The following is a 19,531-nucleotide window of genomic DNA, read 5'->3' on the forward strand; positions in this document are numbered from 1 at the left end:
TCACATTAGGATAAAAGATTATAATTCCAAAGATCAAAAATCAACCATCAAAACAATAGATATCTTGTCTATGCCTCATCTCCCATCCCCCTTTAATTAAACAACATAATTATTATTATAATTATTAACGTATTGGTATTCATCATACCTCCACACTTCACATCACCAAATCCAAAACACATCATATTCATTCACACGTTTGACAACATCAACAATATCAATCATCAACTTTATGATCAACTTCAAGAAAAACAAACACCACTACTAGACATCACCCAAATTATTATTTTTCACACACAAACAAAGTGTGTACTTACCTTACCTTAACACTTCATAAGATTAAAAAAACAATAACCTTTAAAGTGTGTGTTTTGTGTATGTGTGTTGTTATTGTTGATGTTGTTGTTATGGATATTTTCTATTAAATGATGATCATACATTATTCCCACACTTGGGAATAGGTATATGAAGATCTTATAGATAATAGATTGAAGCGCCAATCATCTCCTATAAAAATTAATTTAAAATCAATTAAAATTTAAAAATCGTTCCAATCCAAGCGTGTATTCATATTATTGTCTATATCAACATATTAATTAACTAACGAGATAGCCAATCAATCTGTTAATACATCTTGATCGATCACCTAATCATTCCCAAAATATTTAAATCAAATTGGATGGATTCCAAAATCCATTTAATTAATCAATTTTAAAATTATTACTATAAACATATATTTAATCAAATAATTTATAAATTAATTAAAACATAAACTATAAATATATTTATTTTATTTTGTTGTTGTATTAATAGTCATTTATTTAATAAATATTTATAAAAAAACTATAAAACTTGTAATTTTAAAATTCTTTATAACTAACTTTTTAAAAACTAAAAAAATGTTGTACAATTCAATTCCAACTATTATCCAAACCAATAAATTTCAATTCTACAGGTGTAGTACAAGTAATAGTCATAGCATTAAAATACAAAATAGAGGTGGAATTAGAAGATATATAGCGGCAGCACTCGACAGCTACTCCCTACACTCTTCAATTTCAAACATGTCACACAGCAGCGGTAACAGCAGCAACAGCGGTAATAACAGCGGCAACAACGATGTCCACTATAAATCAAGAATCATCCTCACCGTCAAAGTACCAGAGATCTCCTTGACCAAGAAGATTCTCTTTGACCAAGTAGAGTCAATCAAAGATGCAATTGCATTGATCGTAGAGAAGCTTCCACCCGGTTGTCTCGAAAATCTCCACGAATACAACATCTACGTTCCACAAAAGAGTAAATGGTGTAAAATAGATTCTCCATTCACAAAATATCAATTCCGTGAAAATGTAAATACTATATATTAGAAAAATTAATTTATCCTTTTTTGTATTAATTACTTTTCTTTTCTTTTTTCATATTAATAGCAAGAGATAGAATTTAAACGTGATTCAAGAGGTGGTGTTAGTCATATTTTAAATTCAGTCGGTCATATTCTGAAACCATCGAGAACTGTACATATTCAACTTCCAGAGATTGTGGCTGTAGGACTGTCCACTGGTGCTTCGGCCATCTCTGGACAATCATCGGTCGAAACAACTCCACAATTCAATATGTCACAATCGACCACTCCAACTTTTGCATCTGCCAGCGGATCACTTAGAACATCTGCCGACAATACATTTATCACAGCACCACCACTTTCAATCCCATCAACATCAACAGCACCAACAACAATCAATCTTAGCACTAACAATTCACCTACACCATCCATTACAATTCAACGTCCATCCATACCAACTTTGAATCTCTCTGGATTGACTCCACCTTCGTCATCCTCGGTCATTCCACCATCGCCATCACCCTTGTCGTCGTCGCCACGCGCGCCACTCGAGCATAAAAAGTCATTCCTCCAACTGATTGGACTATCGCCACGCAATAGTTCACCAAGAACACCGTCACTCGCCATGACCACACCCATCACAACACCTCGTTCCATCGGAACTTATGCGCGTGCCGACAGCAGTTCGCGCGCCAGCTTCGACGTCGACGAACACACCACCGTCAAAGAGCTACTCCACAAAATCTACCAACACTACAGCCACATCGATCGTGAACTCCTCGACGACTACAATCTCCAGGTGCCAACCGACCAATCTTGGCTATCAGACCGCAACAAAACCATTGGAGAATATCAAATTCACCATTTCTCAGAGCTACAGTTCCGTCGCCAATACCAAAAAGTGAAAATCATCTTTTTGAATCGTGAAGTTGTCATTTCGCTCTGTCCAAACGAAACAATCGCCGCCATCACCAACAAATTCAAACAACAATACATCCCTTCGCTCATGAGAATGCACCGCTCACCTACCATCATCGGTGGTATCAGTAAACACCATCGTCAGTCACTCACTCTTGAGCCAATCCTAGAAGATAACAGCAGCAGCAACAGCAATCAAGCAACAACATCATCGTCTTCATCATCATCTTCTTCACCAGTTTTACAATCGGTAAACAAAACACGTTCACAAAGATCATACTCTGACAGTTCACCTCTTTCCTTTGCCGGCAAGAGTTCTAATCCAATCAACTCCACCGAACACTCAATCGATACAATCAAACGCAAAAACACCAATCCAAACAACAACAAAGACATCAACCAACAAATTGCATCATCACAACAACAGATCTCGCCAGAGCTCGTAGAGTTTAAAGATTTTAGATTTTTCCTATGTACCAAACACTCGAATCCAAACATTCAAAATCGTTTCGACTACCTCCTCGACGAGGATCGCACACTCGAATCATTCAACTTTTGGAACGGAGTGAAGCTACACTTTAAAAACAACAACACCACCTCACAATCGACACCACGCCTCAACAATACCTCGTTTTCCACCTGTAAATCGCCATTCTACATCACCATCGAAGCACCATCCCAACAGATCAACATGTCTCATGTTCTTGAAGTTGAATCTTCATCGCGAGTCTCTGATCTCATCAAATCTTATTCTCAAATTATTAGATCATCTTTAAATATTACAAAATTCAGTAAGTCACTGCTAATTAATCAAACTATTTTTAAAACAAATATATTAATATACCATTTTTATCTATAGATGATTCATTAGATGAATATGGAATTTATATAGATACTTCAGAAGAAGGTAAAGAAGGTATTGAATATGGACAATCTATTTTACTTTCAAATGAAAGATTACTATCGAGTTATCCAATCGATCCATTGGATAAGCTGATTTTCAAACGTACCAACTCGATTTTTGCAATGACCCCTCGCTCGCTTGAACAAGTTCTCGATGTCAACACTAGCTTGACGGTGCCATCGATACTCGTCCAGCTGAAACAAAAGTTAAAGTCACTCGATGGTTTCAACCAAGAAGGACTATTCAGACACTCCTCTCCGGACATTGCCATCTACTCGATCACCAAGTTGTTGGAGCGTGGCGACTTGATGTCACCGTCACTCTACCCACTCAGCAGCAGCACAGGACAACTCAACTCGTCCGCTCTTGTCGACCCAAGTTCGATTGACGCACACTCGATCGCTGCATTCATCAAACACTGGTTTATGAAGTTGCCCATCAAAGTATGCACACCGCTCGACGACCTCGAACTGCTACGCAACGCCGTGCTCAGCGAAGAGAACGCCATTCAAACCGTTAAAGAATCACTTCCCGAGCCAAATCGTTCACTCTTATTGTGGTTGGTCAGTCTACTCTCGGATATTGCACACAACGCTGCAACCAACAAGATGAATGCCAAGAATCTCGCTGTTGTCATGTCGTCGATCTTGTTGCCGGTCAGCCAGCAACAATCGATAGAGCAACAACGCCAACTCGAACGTCATCAATTGGTTACACTACTGCTGCAACACCTCATCAAGCATTCACTCAGAGAGAAAGGATTCATTCCACTCTCGTCTTCCTCCATTTCAATCTCAACAACATCCACCTCTTTTATCTCCACACACGGGTCGGCATCACCCATCACCTCTTCACTCATGTCTCGTTCACCTTCACTCACAGACATGTCTGAAGATCCATAAGATATTGATTGATATCAATCAATCAATCAACTCTACTCTTTTTTTATTATTTTATTTTCCTTCTCTTACTATCTATCATTACTCTTTCTTACTATCACTTCACTTACTTACTTACACGACGATAGACTTCTCTCTTTTCTTCTTTCTTTTGTGAATATCATTTTCCTCTTTTTTTTTTTTTTATATTTATTTTTTTTTTAAAAAAATAAAATAAATAACAATAAACAAAATAAACATTATTATTATTATCTAGTTTATCAAAAATTGGATAATATTTTAAACTATTAATTGTTATTATTATTATTTAAGCAGATTTTGCTTTCTTTATTGCCTTCATTTTATCGAGTAATGTCTTTTGATCTCTAAAGATGTTGGTAGTCAACTTTTTACATGCTGTACCAAAGTTAAAGTTATCTTCTTTAGTTTTGAAAGTTGTCTTTGAAATTGTAATCACTTCTTCTGATCCTTGTTTATATGATACTATAGGTATTAAAAAATAAATGATTGATTAATTAGTAAAAAAAAAGGTTGTCATGTTGGTTATATTTTTCTTAGTATCATACCATAGTCGGTATTTTCGAAAATTGGTAAAACTTTTTCGATTTGTTCAATTGCTTTGTCTCTCTTATTGATTTGATCTGGAATCATCGATGCAAGTTTGTTCTTTTCGGCTTCAGAGGTTGCTGGATCCTCAGAGAGTGCTTGACATCTAAATACACCTTCAACTGCTGTTGCTAAATTAGTCTACGTAAGAACAACAACAACAACAAACAATAAGATGATATTTTATTAATATATATTCATTTCTATTACTCTCTATCTATAGATTTATCTATCTATCTATCTATCTATCAATTTCTACAAATGTGACACTTACAATCAATTTTTTCAAATTACCTAATTCTTCACGTAACTTTTCAACAGTATTATATTCTTCACCGTAATCTTCTTTAACAGTTGGTGTTTCCTATATATATATATATATATATAATGTATATATTTATTTATTTAATTGTTAGAACATGTTGATACATAACTAACTATTTGATTTTTATATATGACTATTTAAATTACATACAACAATTGGTTGATTCATCCAATCAGCATCAGCTTCCATACCTGCTGGAATAGCTTTACCTCCCATTGGAATTGGTGTATCGTTATGATTCATCTCGTACTTTTATATTATAATATATAAATATTAATAAGACTAATATATTTACCAAACTTATATTTCTCTTTTTAGTAGATTAGTTTTTACAAAAAAAAAAAAAAAAAATCTTAAAAAAACAAAAAAAAAAGAGGCAAAAATTTAAATTATTCTTGCATGGGGTTCAAAAGTTCGATAGTTGCTGTTCCTTTTTAAGATCTAAAATAAACATAAACACATATATATCTTATTTATATTAAATTTACTTATTTAAAGTAATATTGTTAGATATTTTAGAAATAAATGAATATAAATGATTTTTATAATGAAATAGCTCGTTTGAATGATCCGAATTCATTAAAATGTAAATATATATCTTATCTTTAAAAGAAAGAGAGAGAAAATAATTATTAATATTTATATATAGTATTGATACAGAATGTTTTAAAAAACTATTGTATTAATCAGACTATAACAACTCAATATATAAAGTCATTCACTGATTTGGTTGTAGAGAGTATTGCTAATATCTCTGGTAATACAAACGATATCGATATTCTTAGAAAGTTAATCACATCCATTGGTTTGGTATGTTTCATCGATTTCGTTTTTTTTAAAAAACAACAAAAATAGATATATTTTTTTAACACTTTAATTTATTACTACACTATTTATTTTTATAGATTGCAAGATATTCACCTTATATCAATTCATTTAAAAGTTATTTAGATAGAGTTATCAATGATATCTTACTTGTCACTTTAAGATCATTCAATAATGTTACTGATTATGATAGTGTTGAAATAAGAGCACTTTATGTATGTATTATTATCGTTCATAGAATGAAACAGAGCAGTTTAATATTGATAATTTATTATTTTGAATATTTATAGGTTGAAACAATTAGATCATATACATTGATATTACAAGCATATAATGATCAAATGGATAAATATACTAAACCAGTGATTGAATCATTGACAAAGCATTTCGATTCTGGATTGTTCCCAGTGATTGTACAGAGTGAAATCGAACAGTATTCAATCACTTCAATCTTGGAGTTGGTTGCAGTTCTCATTCAAACATCACCCACTCTTATTTTAGATAATTTCAACCTTTTACAATATATTATAAATGTTTTTATGTATGTAGATTATTATTAATAGGATAGACTGACTATTCAATCAATCAATCAATCAATAATATTTAACTTTTTTTTAATTAAAATAGTAATTTAGATATCGAAAAATTCACACCAATCTTTGATGAGATTGTAAATGTAATTGGACATTACTTGCAAATGTTTATTTATGTACCTTTTGAATCGTTGGAACAGACACCTTCCACACAGAAAAAGAAGCATCCCAACGCCAGAGACGAGGAGAGTGACGATGACGATGACGAAGACCAAGACGATGAAACACAGACATTGACAGCAGAGCAACGACAAGAACAACTTAAAATCAAGAGATCGGAACTATCAAACTATAAGAAACCATCGATTCAGCAATCGATTCAATTACTTCAAAAAGTGACATCATCACCGAACCACCCCAAGAAGGAATCGTGCATCATACTCATGGGTATCATTTCTTCCTATTCATTGATACATCATTATTGTGAATGTCAACCGGTTGTTGAAATAGTATTTAATCATTTCTCTGATAGGTAGGTTATTAATGCTTTTTATAAATAACTTTTTTTTTTTTTCTAACAATCTTTATGAATAGATTTAATGAACAAGATGAACATTTAAAATTGGTAATCAATTGTCTGGCATATGTATTCTCAAATACACCTAGAGAATTGGAAATAGTACAACAATATCTACCGGTATTCTTTAATAAGGTTACATTGTATTTCACCAATATAAAGAATCACTCCAAAGAGAATCCAACCAACAAATCGCTTCGTACGGCACTTGCTGCTTCAAGAGAGATAGTCAGCCATGCAATCTCCAAGATGTTACTGTTATTCGATTGTTTCTTTGAGTATGCCGATGAGTTTATATCGTTTGCCTACGTTCTTGCCGAGCCAATGGTTCTTTCCAACTTTTTATATGCACTCCTCTTCCAATTGGAATCCAGTACATCCAACGAACAGAGACAACAATTCGATCAAGTCTATCTACCAAAAGTTATGAAACCATTATTATCACAATTATCATCAAAATATCAATCTGTAAGTTATCTTTTTATTAACTTGTCACAACAATAATATTAACATTACACATCTTTTTAGTCTACTAAATTATCAAGTAGTATACTAAAGAGTTTAAATAATATAAGTACATTTGGTGAGATGTATATTAAGGATTATTATAATGATATTATCGATTTGGTAGAAACCGTTTTGAAGTGTAGTTGGCAAACCTTTATTCCATACTCTATCGATTCGATTTCAATACTCTCAAAGATTACGATCAAGGGTGAATGTTCGCAGGTGCAACTCGAAAAGATATGGAGAATCTTTGGTTTGATCCTTACAGATCGAATCGTGTCGAACGAAGACGGTATAGATTTTGATTTGGTGAACCGATCGAAATTCATTGTACTCGAAGAGATTTCGTCGTATTTAGAGTCGGTCGTCAACGGTACTTGTGCCTCCAGTAAGACATGCGCACCAAAGCCAGAGCAACTGGCAACTCTCTACCGGTATCTCCTCGCGAATATCGGATGTGTAGAGGTAACCTTTGATTCTGATCTCTACCTCAGAATGTCACAACTTACCGTTTTAAACAGTCTGTTGAAATACTCTGAAAAAGTGGTGGTGGCGGCGGCGGTCCAATCCAATGATGTTTCCAAAGACATTGATAGCTCGATTCACTCGGTTGTCGCCGAGTTGATACTACTATCAAACATGGACGATGAAGAACAACAAGATACTCTAATGGATCATTTCATAGATATAGTAAACTCTAGTAATTTCACTTCATACAAAGTGATTTTAGAGAGATTAGTAAAAGAAAATAACAAAATTTCTATCACAATCAAAGAAAAGTTGTTTGAAAAAAAATAAATAATTATTTAACCAATATTAATGTTTGGTTCAATTATAAAAAAACATACAAAATTGAACTTTATAAATTGCAATCATATGGCTGTTGAATTTATAATTTTAAGTTTTAAAAAAAACACAAATAAAATTAATTTTGTAAGTTTTTTTTTTTTTGTTTTGATAAAATTATGCCCTGGGAAAAAGTCATACTTATGATTCATGTTGACTCAACTTTGAAAATCATGAATTTTTGATAAAGATCATGATCTTTTATTTAATTTCTTTTTTTCTAATTTTGATTTAAATAATTACTTTTTTTATTTTCTTTAAATATGAACTTGATTAACCTTTCATTCGATTCATATCAAATTAAATAACTCTTTTTATAAATATTAATAATAAAATTATATGCAAATCTTTGTAAAGACTTTAACAGGAAAGACAATCACGCTGGAGGTAGAGGGAAGTGATAGCATCGAGAATGTCAAGATCAAGATTCAAGACAAGGAAGGAATCCCACCAGATCAACAACGTTTGATTTTCGCAGGTAAACAATTGGAAGATGGAAGAACACTCTCTGATTACAATATTCTAAAGGAATCTACTCTTCATTTGGTTCTCAGACTTCGTGGTGGTATGCAAGTCTTTGTAGAGACATTGAATGGAAAGATCATTACATTAGAGGTAGAGGAATCGGATACGATAGAGAATGTCAAGGCCAAAGTTACAGAAAAGCTTGGTTACCCACCAACCCAACAAAATCTTATTTGCAACAAAAAGAAATTAGAAAATGGAAGAACACTTTTCGATTATAATATCCAAAAGGAATCAAAAATATATTTAACCCTTTGGATGAGAGATCCAGGACCTCAATAAATCAATTTTTAAGTAAACATCAACCAAATTTACTACTTTTTTTTGTTATTTTTTTTTGCAATATTTTTTTTAATTTTTGTGTTAGAAAAATTGATCAACAATAAATAAATAAATAACTTTCTACAATTATATTTGTAATAACTTAAATCAACTTCTTCATTAATTTCAAATAAGAATAATGGTACAAAACTATCTGAGAACATGATTTAAATCTTTACAATGTTTCAGCAATTAGTAGACTAGTTTGGATCAAAGATGATTTACATAAAGACTGTTGAACTTGATCAACTGCCTAAAATCAATATTGTAAGTTTATTTGTAAAATTTATTTTATTAATTTGTTTTCAACTGTCTATTCAAGTTAATATAGCTTCACTGCTGTTATTTACATTTATTTGCTCTCTTGACTGTATTATCCAACTTGATTGGATACCAAACATTTTAGGACATCGATCACATGCCACAACTGATGTAGTAAACAGTAGTTCGAATAAGGATTGAAGTATGTAGCTACATAGAGTATTTTAAAACTGTGAGATATAGGTTATTTCCCGTTGTTAAAGTATACGAATAGATATCCAATTATCATATAGATCTCCTACGTCTCAAAGTGGTGTTAACCCCAGTGGTCCCCCATATTGCTAAGTTGGTGTCCTACAGATTCGTCATACTACAGTATTTAAGTCGTCGCTCTTAGCTCTTTAACAAGTCGTCTTTCACTCAAACAAATAACTTGTTTAATTCCATGGAAAAACAGAAACAAATTAAAAAAATTTGTGTGGTTGACCCCCAAATTTTAATTTTTTTCCATCTATCATTAATTGAATGGAATTAAACCTTATAATAAATAAATAATTATCTTTGTTTTACTTATATTTATTTACTTTTATTATAATATATACTCGAACTGCTATAACATCACATTTGGCGAATATTCAGTTATAAAATACAATTTTATTGGTTTACTTAAATTTTATTACATATTCCACCATGAAGTCACTTTTATTTTCTAGGGAGGCTGGTTCTCAGCTGTCATTTGCAGAGTTCCTGTGTTATGCCGAGAAAGTTCTTGTCAAGAAGGAAGCTGGCCAGGGACATCGAGAAGAAAACGCAGTTGCCACCAATAGAGTACATCGCTCCGCACGTTATCGGTCTGGCTTTGAGATCGATAGTGAGTTGCTCTACTGTTAGTGCCGTGATGAAAGAATTGGAAAAGGTCTTCGGAGATATATATGGATCGTAACTAGATCGGCTAAAGATGCTGCGAATGACCACTGCTCCTACCTCCGATGCCATGTTCAGAACGTCAAATCGTTGGCATCTAAATTACCGGATGTTTCGGCGAGAGAGTTGTTGGCTGCCTTCTACGAAACTTTGGATCAAGCTTTCAAAGAAAAGGTTGTGAATACGCTGCCCAAGACCATGGATCAAGATATAGAATGCCGTTGAATTACTTCAAGCTGGCACTGTTTATCTACATATGTATAACCCTGCTCTACACTGTGTATACGTATTGTATGCAAGAGACAGGTTGAACCGGTAATGGTCAGAATCAATCTTCAGGTGTAGCCAAATGTGATGTTATAGCAGTTCGATTATATTTTAATAAAAGTAAATAAGATAATTATAAGTAAAACAAAGATAATTATTGATTATAAGTTATTTGTTTGAGTGAAAGACTACTGGCTAAAGAGCTACTGTAAGAGCGACGACTTAAATACTGTAGTATAACGAATCTGTAGGGCACCAACTTAGCAACATGGTGGACCACTGGGGTTAATACCACTTTGAGACGTAGGAAATCTATTTGATAATTGGATATCTATTCGTATTCTTTTTCACAATTGAAATAACTTATATCTGCCATAAAAACTCACAACAAGTTTCTGTAGTGTAGTGGTTATCACATATCCTTCACACGGATAGGGTCCTGAGTTCAATCCTCAGCAGAAACAAATTTATAATTCAAAAGAACCGCTTGCGGGTATTTCCAAAATTTCCCGACTTGTAAATAATGGGTTTTAAAATAAGTGTCATTGCTTGATGAAGTGCATCTATATCATTTTAAAAGCTGGATCAACCACAAGGGCACTGGTCATGTCTGTGAGTTCTGTGGTGACACCTTCGCTGAACTCTGCAACCCTCATGAGCATTTCTTCTTCAAATGCAGGAATGTAGTTTCACAGCAGTTCCTTTCCTTTATCAAACATATACCACAAGTACTGTAACTATAGACTTCGTAATTGGAAGCACTCGTGTATCAAGTTCGACGGTCCTATTCGTACTACTGTCCACTTCACCCACCTTACTGCTGCTATCGTACATTCGTTATGGCAGGCGCTGTCCTGTGAAATGTTTAGTGATGGTACCCATTACAAGCTGGAAAATACCGTCAAAAGAGCAGTCACCCATTATACCAAATTAATCGATGCCAATTACCACAAGCTTAACTTCACAATCGCTAATTCTATCTCCCAAGGAATCACTGTCGATTGCTCTGCAATAACACGTAAATTTAAATCTGATTGGAATCTAAATCCTTCCAACTATGTGCCACCACTTTATACTGTTGTTCATCAACACGCAACTACTGTTAGATCCATTCTATCCTAATACTACTCAACTTATTAATCAATAATAACTATAAACAATAATAATAATAATAATATAATAATAATAATAATATTTTATTGGCTATTTCTCACGGCCTGTGTGGGAATGTATATATAATATAATATTAAACACGAAATAGCAGGTTAATATCAATACAGGCAATTTGTTGACTGATTATGAGTGAACAAATTTTTTTTTGCAAAAAAAAAAAAAAAATAACCAAAAAAAAAAAAAAATAGTTTTATTTATAAGAAATGAATACAGCACCAATACATAATGTCCTTACAAATAAATATCTATTTAAAAAGATAATATTATCATTACCAACCTATTCGATATTACCAAATAATCCACAACATCTATCATTAAATGCTAAAGTACAACAAACAGGTTGGAGATGTAGATCATATCATTATCAAAAGTTATCAGAGTTATTAGATGTCGGTTATTACTCTTTGATTTTAGATCGTATTAAATCGGGTAGCATCAGCATCACTAATGATTGTATTAGAACACTGGTAAAATCATCGTTGATCTCTGACCAGCTATTTGAATCGATCTATCAGTTGAAGCAATGGATGTTTGTCAATGAAGATCTATTGTTTTGTGCAGTGGAGAGTGGTCATCTTGAGCGAGTGAAGCTGTTTGCACAACAAAGTTATCCTGTCATTCAGAGTAGACAAACCGTTAAAATAAGTATAGCACATCATGCTTGGCAGTGTCTTCAATTCGAGATCTACAACTATCTAGTTAAACATGTTTGTAAAGATAATGGTGAAGCGATGGGAGATCTCTCTCCGGGGTCTAAATCCAAATTACTTTTAGATAACATTTCAAAGTTGGAGAATTTCGATTATCTATACGAGATATTAGATGCTTCACCCAATGATAATACACTCTACCCAATCAAATTGCTATTACTGCAAAGCAATCGATACAAGGTTTCAAAGGAGCTGCTAGTTAAAGTCAATGGACTACAAGTGATTCAAAAGATGTTTCCACCGTTTGAATTCAGTGATCAATTCATTGAACATCTATTTCAAAGTTTAGAGTGTTCAGAGTATCACTTGAAGGTACTTGATAAAATAGCAAAAGGATTACCATTGGATACGATGAAGAAAGAGATAAAACAATCACTCTCTGAATCGTTGGAAACATTGAAACGATTTAATATCAAGTTGGAACAAAGTGTTTTGGATCATCAAGAATCATTTGAATTCTATGTCTTGCTATTCAAAGCTTTGGTTAAAACACTAACAAGATATCGTCCGATTTTCGAAATGAATGTCTATCAGGATTTTTGTATCAAACTCATTAAAAGTAGTGGTTTGGTTGGATTACCGATTGTTCTTGGCCTTGGTTTATCACCAAGTCATCAGTGCAACCATTTTGTCAAATATGGTACATTGGAACAAGTGAAATTGGCAAGAGAAATTTCACTTTCAAGTTATAACTATCATTTCGTCAAGACATGGGTAATTGAAAGTTTTAAAAATCAAGATGACAATATATTCAACATCTTTGTTGAACAATATGGTTATGATACTATTGCTTCGCAATTCGATGCGCTATCTACTCAATCTCTATCCATTAGCTCTTTGGAAAAGTTAACACTTTGTCATAGAATCGATCCGTCGCTTCAACACATTAATAGAGATTCATCATTGAATATACGATCGATGAACACTGAATATGTAAATTATCTCATGACTTTATCGATGCAACTAGGAGTAGCAAGTGACTCATTTCTTTTCAACTATTTGGTGGATGTTACTTACTATTCGGATCAAATAGAACATTTCAAAACAATAGTTACAAAAGAAATAGGATGTAACCATTTGAGCGCATTACTGGATTCAGCCATCAAGTCATTGAAATATCAATATATAAGTTATATCATTTCAATAGATTCAAAGATTTTGGAGAAATCCATTGAAACAGTTGCATTGGTAGGAGATATTGGTGTTTTGCAAATGATCGACCATCATCTGTCCAGTAACAATCAACTTTTAAGTAAATTAGTATATCATCTTTTGGTAAATGGTCAATTCTCATTATTGGAATACTGTAAAGAGCAATACAGAGATAGTACAATCAATATATCTGAGCATATGACATCGATCATTCAATTTGGTAGATTGGATATCATTAAATATTATATCAATCATTGTCAACAAGAAATGGAAACAACAACAACGCTACATGAGATCACCAAGGAATCAATAACATCAGGACAACTAGAGATATTCAAATATTTAATAGAGAATGTTGTATCAATCGATAGAGCACAACAAATTTGGCGATCAATGTTCACAGAACAGAATCTAAAGAGTTTATTAAACAGTAAATTCGCTATACCAATGTTAACCTATGCAATTAGTCATGATGCTACACTTGAACTGACCGAAAGAATTATCATATCAGCTAAAAAGAAATCAAAATATAATTTAATTGATAATTAAAAAAATAATAAATAAATAAAAAAATTTTAATAAAAATAAATATTGATCGTAAATCTTTTTTGACCTTTCAAACTAGTGCTATCTTACGATTTTTTTTTTGATCGGTGTTTTGGTTTTTTTTATTTTTTTTTTTGTTTTGTGCTCCGCTTCCCAAAGCAAAGAGATCTTTTTGTGTTTTTCAATGTTTTGAAAAATCTTTTTTCTTTTTTTAATTTTGATGATGATTATTTTAGTTGGTATTGGGTGGGGAACGGACTACATCAAATCATCAACAATAAATAACCATTGTTGTTGATTAATTAAACAAAAAGAAAAAAATAGTAAAACAAACAATCTTTGTTTTATTTGTATATTTATCGATTGTGTTTTTTTTTTTAGAATTGTTATATCTTATTTATTTAAATATGTCAATTGATTCTGAATCGGAATCGATAGCAACTACAACATCATCATCACCACCATCATCATCGTTGGAAATCAATAATAACAGCGAAAATAATAACAATAAAAATAAATTTGAAAGTAATCTTATTAGTGAAAGAAAAAAGATTGAAAGTTGGAAAGATTTTGAATCAACCTTTAGAAATGAAAAGTTGATTTCAAAAGTAAGTAAAATTTAACATTGGTTTAATTTACATTGGTATTAATATTCTTTATTAATTATTTGAAATAGGGATCATTTCCAAATTGTTTTTATCATTGTATAATATATTTTTTGTCGGAAATATCTGAAAATATCACATTGATTCCAAGATGTTTTCAACAACTCCGATATAGGGTTAGTGATTATTTGGATGAACAGTTTTTAGGTGGTGGTCAACCAGTGGATTTTGAAAAGCATTTGAGGAGTGCAAATGTTATACAACCCGAACTAAACATAAGGTGTTGGGATGACTTTGTTCTGGCGATATGCGAAACTCTGTTTCCAGGTGCATTGGAAATCGATGCATTGGTACAGCTCTACAGTATATGGACCGCCGGTGAGAAACTGTGCATTGAGGTGCACGACAGTCAGTTTGAACAACCGGTGATCTACGGTGACGCCTCGATAGCCAAGAACGACAAGCGTCGCCGCTGGCGACTAGCCAAACACACCAACCAATATCGCGTCATCCTCGATCCATTCCTCGATATTTCATTCCAACCTTCGTTGTCACCCGCCAACATTTCCTCACCAAAACTCATTCCCACACTGGCCTCTTCAATGGCCACACCGTTTTCACCGTCATCGCCAAGCTCTCAAGTCAAATTCAATAGTTCGTTTGGAGGTTCCGATTCCTCTTTGGAGTATACCAACGAGGACGATTGGAAATACGAAGTCGACAACTGTCTTTATCTGTCGAGTGCATGCTACCAGAGCAATCCAATCGGCTACCTCAATGCATTGGACAACAAGTATAAACATACCATCAACAGTTGTATTAGTGGTGATACTTTTATCGTTGACAAACGATCGTCTATCAAGTTGGTACAACCTTTTCTTCTGGCTTCACGACTACCGATTCCAGGCTCAAAGATCGGTTCGTTCCGCTCGAGAAAGACCTACTACATATCGTTCAAATGCATACCAGAGATCATCATAGATCAACTTCAACAACAGCAACAACGACAGCAATATGATAATCAGCAATCGCAGGTCTACGAAATGCCACAGCAAATGCCAGAGTCATTGCAACAACAGCAGCAACAACAACAGCAACAACAGATATTCAGAAGTTTCTCGAATATCGGATTCGTCAATCAATATTATTTTAGTCAAACTGAATCATTCCCATTGGTTCAGCTCTTTAAATGGATTCAAAAAGGTAGTAACCTTGTGATAACAGGACACAGTGTTGGCGGTGCCATCGCAGTAGTACTGGCATTACGAATGCTATTTGAACCATATATATCACGTGATCTACTTCGTACTCGTCTACTATGCATCGTCTTTGGTGCACCGCTAGTAGCTTTCGACTACCGACCGTCCAACATCTATGAACAACAGATACACAACGTAGTCAGTGTCAACGATCCAATACCCAACCTTCTAAACACACTTACATCATTACAAATACAACAAAAATCAACAACAAATAACAATAATAATAATAATACATCTACAACTACAACTACTACATCATTACAAGATTCAGTTGGTCAATTAGTTAGATCAACATTACAAAGATTATTTTATAATACAACATTGTCAACAACCATCACAAAAGATACATTACATCTCTTCTCAGAGACATCGACAAAGCAGATTAAAGCATTGTCACAACTTAGTCTACTTGGTATCTATCATTTGATAGGTGATCAAACTGCAACCAAAGGATATCAATCACTAAAGTCATGGGTTTCAAAAGATGCTGCCAAACTAGAGAAACTGATAACCAATGCTCTTTCAAAGGAGATGAGTGACGAACGAATTCAAGAATCGATAAGTAATCATTTGATTGCCAACTATATCAATCAGATATCATCGACCAACATTACACGTAACAACTATACAACACTAGATAACGTGGTACCTCTCGATTGTCAACCTAGAATCGATAATGTAACCGTTATTGTTGTACCAGAGAATGGTGTAGTCGTTAAGATCGAAGGTCCGTACGTCAGCTTTATTGGTGCAGCTGGTCTACCAGGTAGACTACCAACTGTATCAGTTAATATTAGACATATCAATTGTATAGAGATGATATATAATAAGATAGCAGATTTCTCTGATATAATAACACAACAACAATCACAACAATCAAATGAAAATTCATTACAACAACAACAACAGCTACAACAACAACAACAACCAAAGATAAAAGTTAAATATTTAACTATATTTAAAGATTATGTAGATGATTTATTCAATGTACAGGTTGTAAATTATATAATATCGGATCTGCTATGTACGGTTGGATCTAAATCACTAAGAGATCTACTCAACTCTTCACTGTGGATGTTCATCTTGAGTGACACTCATGACTCGCGTAGACTTCACAGGTTGTTGGATAGATTCTTGTCGACTGTGCCATGCCACTATTTAGTTTGTCAGGCAGTACGTTCCAAGAGTGAAGAAACCAAGAAGCTCTGTCTTGATATTCTATCAAAGCTAACCGATGAACAGCTTGCATCTGCCTTTGCCAATGCACAACATCTCGGTGTATCTATAGGTGAACTCAGAGATCTACAACTCCGTGACAAAGACCTCCAGTTCCCAAGTGTAAATATGACCGTATGCACCGAGCCGAGAATACTGGCACTCTCTAAACAGCCACAGACCGCCATTCGCAGTTGGAGTAGTGTAACCAACGACTTTGAGAGACAACGAAGCATACTCGATCTCTTTATAAGCTTCCGAGAGGAACCTACACAATTCCCAGATGGATTGATCGAACGACTGCTCGGATCAACGCCCAAAGACTACGCAACCATCAAGAATACTCTTATCAAGAGTTTCAAGATCGATTCGCTTCCCAGTGGTCTTGATCTAACCAAAGATTTTATGACAGAGATGGCACTATACAAACACTTTAAACAACGTGGATTCCTGTTGCGATCGTTCGATCATCAACTATCAGACTACCAGTGGTCGACTTCAAAGCCAGAGAGAATACTTTCACTCTACCATACCATGTTGATACACGAACTCCGTCTAGAGTTGGCAGTACCGCGTATAGTAGTTGCCGGAGTAAAGTCTGTTGGTAAATCCACTGCCATAGAGAAAGTATTTGGAATACCTTGTAGTCATATCGATGGAGTTGGATTGCACTATGGTGAAGGACACACCACTACCATCCCAGGTTTCTATCATATGGCTGGTAACACCAATGTTCATGTAATCGATTGTCCAAGCAGTGGAACAACAACTACTACTACCACCACTTCTACAGATATTCCACAGTTAGTCACTTGCGATCCAATCATAAAATCAATTGCTGACATTGCACTGGCAACACCTGGCATTTGCATGGTTATGCTCAACATGTCTAGCATCAGCTCCATAGAAACATTTGAATTGATTCGTCAATTCAGACAGGCATCCCCTCAGCGCCCGATAATCATATGCATCAACAAAATAGACGAATGGTATAGAGAACTCAGTATCGACAGTGAATTCAACAAAGAGTCACCCACAACAGCAGTAACTGATGAACTTGTCAAAAAGATTTCAAATCACTGGAAAAAGGTAATTATTATTATTTTTCATTATTTTTATCAACAACATGTTGGAAATAGATATTTTTGTTTGTTGTTATCAAATGTGTTTGTTATTTTTATAAGAGACAAAAAAATAGATATATAAGGTTTGAATGATGTCCAGTCAACAACAAAAAATGGGGAGATTTTTGTTTGTCTAAATTTTGTTGTCTAAATTTTGTCTATAAAATTTTTAATCATATGTGCAAAGCATATCTACTCCAACAATCTATCACATCAATTTTAAAGAAAAATCAGATTATCATGTAGGCAATCAATATTTGCATTTATGATTTTGACAAAAAAAAAAAACAAAAAATGATCAAGTCAAGAACTGCAAAGATTTTTTACATTTGTGGATGTTTTGCGTGTGGATTTCGATTGGATTCATGAATAATAATGTAATGTAACCATGAAATTTAAAAGATCTCATTTTCTTTTTCACATGAATTATCTTGTAATGAAAACCACATATCTTGATATCATTTTATTTAAAAAAATAAATATCTTGTCTATATTTTGTATACTAATAAAAATCTTTTTAACACAGATGACTCAACCTCTTAGAGAGAGATTACATAAAGATGACTACCTTATTCCAACAGTGATAGATAGAAAATCAATGACAAATGAACAACTAAAGAGACTTTGTCGAGTTTTCGAATTCAAGGAGGAACTTGAGGATGATGCCCGCTTTATTTCAAGAAAGTCTCCCTCATTCCTCCATTTGGCAATCGATATTAGAGAAATCATAGGAGAAATCTTTGCAAGCCTCAAATGGCTTTCTGAAAAAGAAATTCTGGTGTGGAGGACCTACAGTGAGGAATTGAATTCAAAAATCCCCTTAAAGACAATCTACTTGTGAACACGTAGCTAGCTTTTGGATGTGGAAGCGTAGGTGTTTTGGATTGGGGAGCCGCCACATATTTTTTTCTTTACCCTGCAAATCTCTAAAATATCAATGAATATGAAAAACCGAAAAAACAAACAATTGACTTTATCAAAAATCAAGTTATTTATGTTTGCAAAAGCAATAATAATCGAAATAAAATTAACAACAATAATTTTTATTTTAAAATATTTTTTAAAGACTTGCTTCGCAACCAAAAAAATAAATAAAAACGACAACTCTATTTTGAAGATCATATTGACAAAAAAAAAACAAAAATATCATTTTGATTGATC

At 33.6% G+C, this 19,531-nt stretch overlaps 7 protein-coding genes and 1 non-coding gene across 8 annotated transcripts; 7 read left to right on the forward strand and 1 right to left on the reverse strand.

The window, feature by feature from the left end:
* Positions 1-899: 899 nt before the first annotated feature.
* Positions 900-4,069, forward strand: gacG (RhoGAP domain-containing protein; the record flags this gene model as incomplete). Its single annotated transcript, XM_020574221.1, has 3 exons — positions 900-1,352; positions 1,431-3,054; positions 3,123-4,069. 3 exons carry the CDS (start codon positions 900-902, stop codon positions 4,067-4,069), a joined length of 3,024 nt encoding a protein of 1,007 aa, XP_020436293.1.
* A 304-nt stretch (positions 4,070-4,373) lies between these two features.
* Positions 4,374-5,240, reverse strand: PPL_03251 (uncharacterized protein; the record flags this gene model as incomplete). Its single annotated transcript, XM_020574222.1, has 4 exons — positions 4,374-4,549; positions 4,633-4,813; positions 4,947-5,036; positions 5,148-5,240. 4 exons carry the CDS (start codon positions 5,238-5,240, stop codon positions 4,374-4,376), a joined length of 540 nt encoding a protein of 179 aa, XP_020436294.1.
* Positions 5,241-5,522: 282 nt separating this feature from the next.
* PPL_03252 (uncharacterized protein) lies at positions 5,523-8,347 on the forward strand (the record flags this gene model as incomplete). The annotated part of the gene is made up of 8 exons (XM_020574223.1): positions 5,523-5,583; positions 5,647-5,807; positions 5,903-6,037; positions 6,113-6,363; positions 6,450-6,887; positions 6,950-7,400; positions 7,461-8,177; positions 8,342-8,347. The coding sequence occupies 8 exons, from the start codon at positions 5,523-5,525 to the stop codon at positions 8,345-8,347; spliced, it is 2,220 nt and encodes a 739-aa protein (XP_020436295.1).
* Positions 8,348-8,624: 277 nt separating this feature from the next.
* Positions 8,625-9,092, forward strand: ubqG (ubiquitin; the record flags this gene model as incomplete). The annotated part of the gene is made up of 1 exon (XM_020574224.1): positions 8,625-9,092. The coding sequence occupies one exon, from the start codon at positions 8,625-8,627 to the stop codon at positions 9,090-9,092; it is 468 nt and encodes a 155-aa protein (XP_020436296.1).
* Positions 9,093-10,974: 1,882 nt separating this feature from the next.
* On the forward strand, positions 10,975-11,047 carry PPL_03254. Its single transcript has one exon. It is a non-coding gene; the product is annotated as a tRNA-Val (tRNA).
* A 397-nt stretch (positions 11,048-11,444) lies between these two features.
* Positions 11,445-11,705, forward strand: PPL_03255 (uncharacterized protein; the record flags this gene model as incomplete). Its single annotated transcript, XM_020574225.1, has 1 exon — positions 11,445-11,705. The coding sequence occupies one exon, from the start codon at positions 11,445-11,447 to the stop codon at positions 11,703-11,705; it is 261 nt and encodes an 86-aa protein (XP_020436297.1).
* Positions 11,706-11,959: 254 nt separating this feature from the next.
* PPL_03256 (uncharacterized protein) lies at positions 11,960-14,167 on the forward strand (the record flags this gene model as incomplete). The annotated part of the gene is made up of 1 exon (XM_020574226.1): positions 11,960-14,167. The coding sequence occupies one exon, from the start codon at positions 11,960-11,962 to the stop codon at positions 14,165-14,167; it is 2,208 nt and encodes a 735-aa protein (XP_020436298.1).
* A 404-nt stretch (positions 14,168-14,571) lies between these two features.
* PPL_03257 (GTPase domain-containing protein) lies at positions 14,572-19,211 on the forward strand (the record flags this gene model as incomplete). The annotated part of the gene is made up of 3 exons (XM_020574227.1): positions 14,572-14,772; positions 14,841-18,335; positions 18,897-19,211. 3 exons carry the CDS (start codon positions 14,572-14,574, stop codon positions 19,209-19,211), a joined length of 4,011 nt encoding a protein of 1,336 aa, XP_020436299.1.
* Positions 19,212-19,531: the final 320 nt, after the last annotated feature.

Source organism: Heterostelium album (assembly GCF_000004825.1).
Source record: "Heterostelium album PN500 unplaced genomic scaffold PPL_scaffold3, whole genome shotgun sequence".
NCBI classification, from domain to species: Eukaryota; Evosea; class Eumycetozoa; order Acytosteliales; family Acytosteliaceae; genus Heterostelium; species Heterostelium album.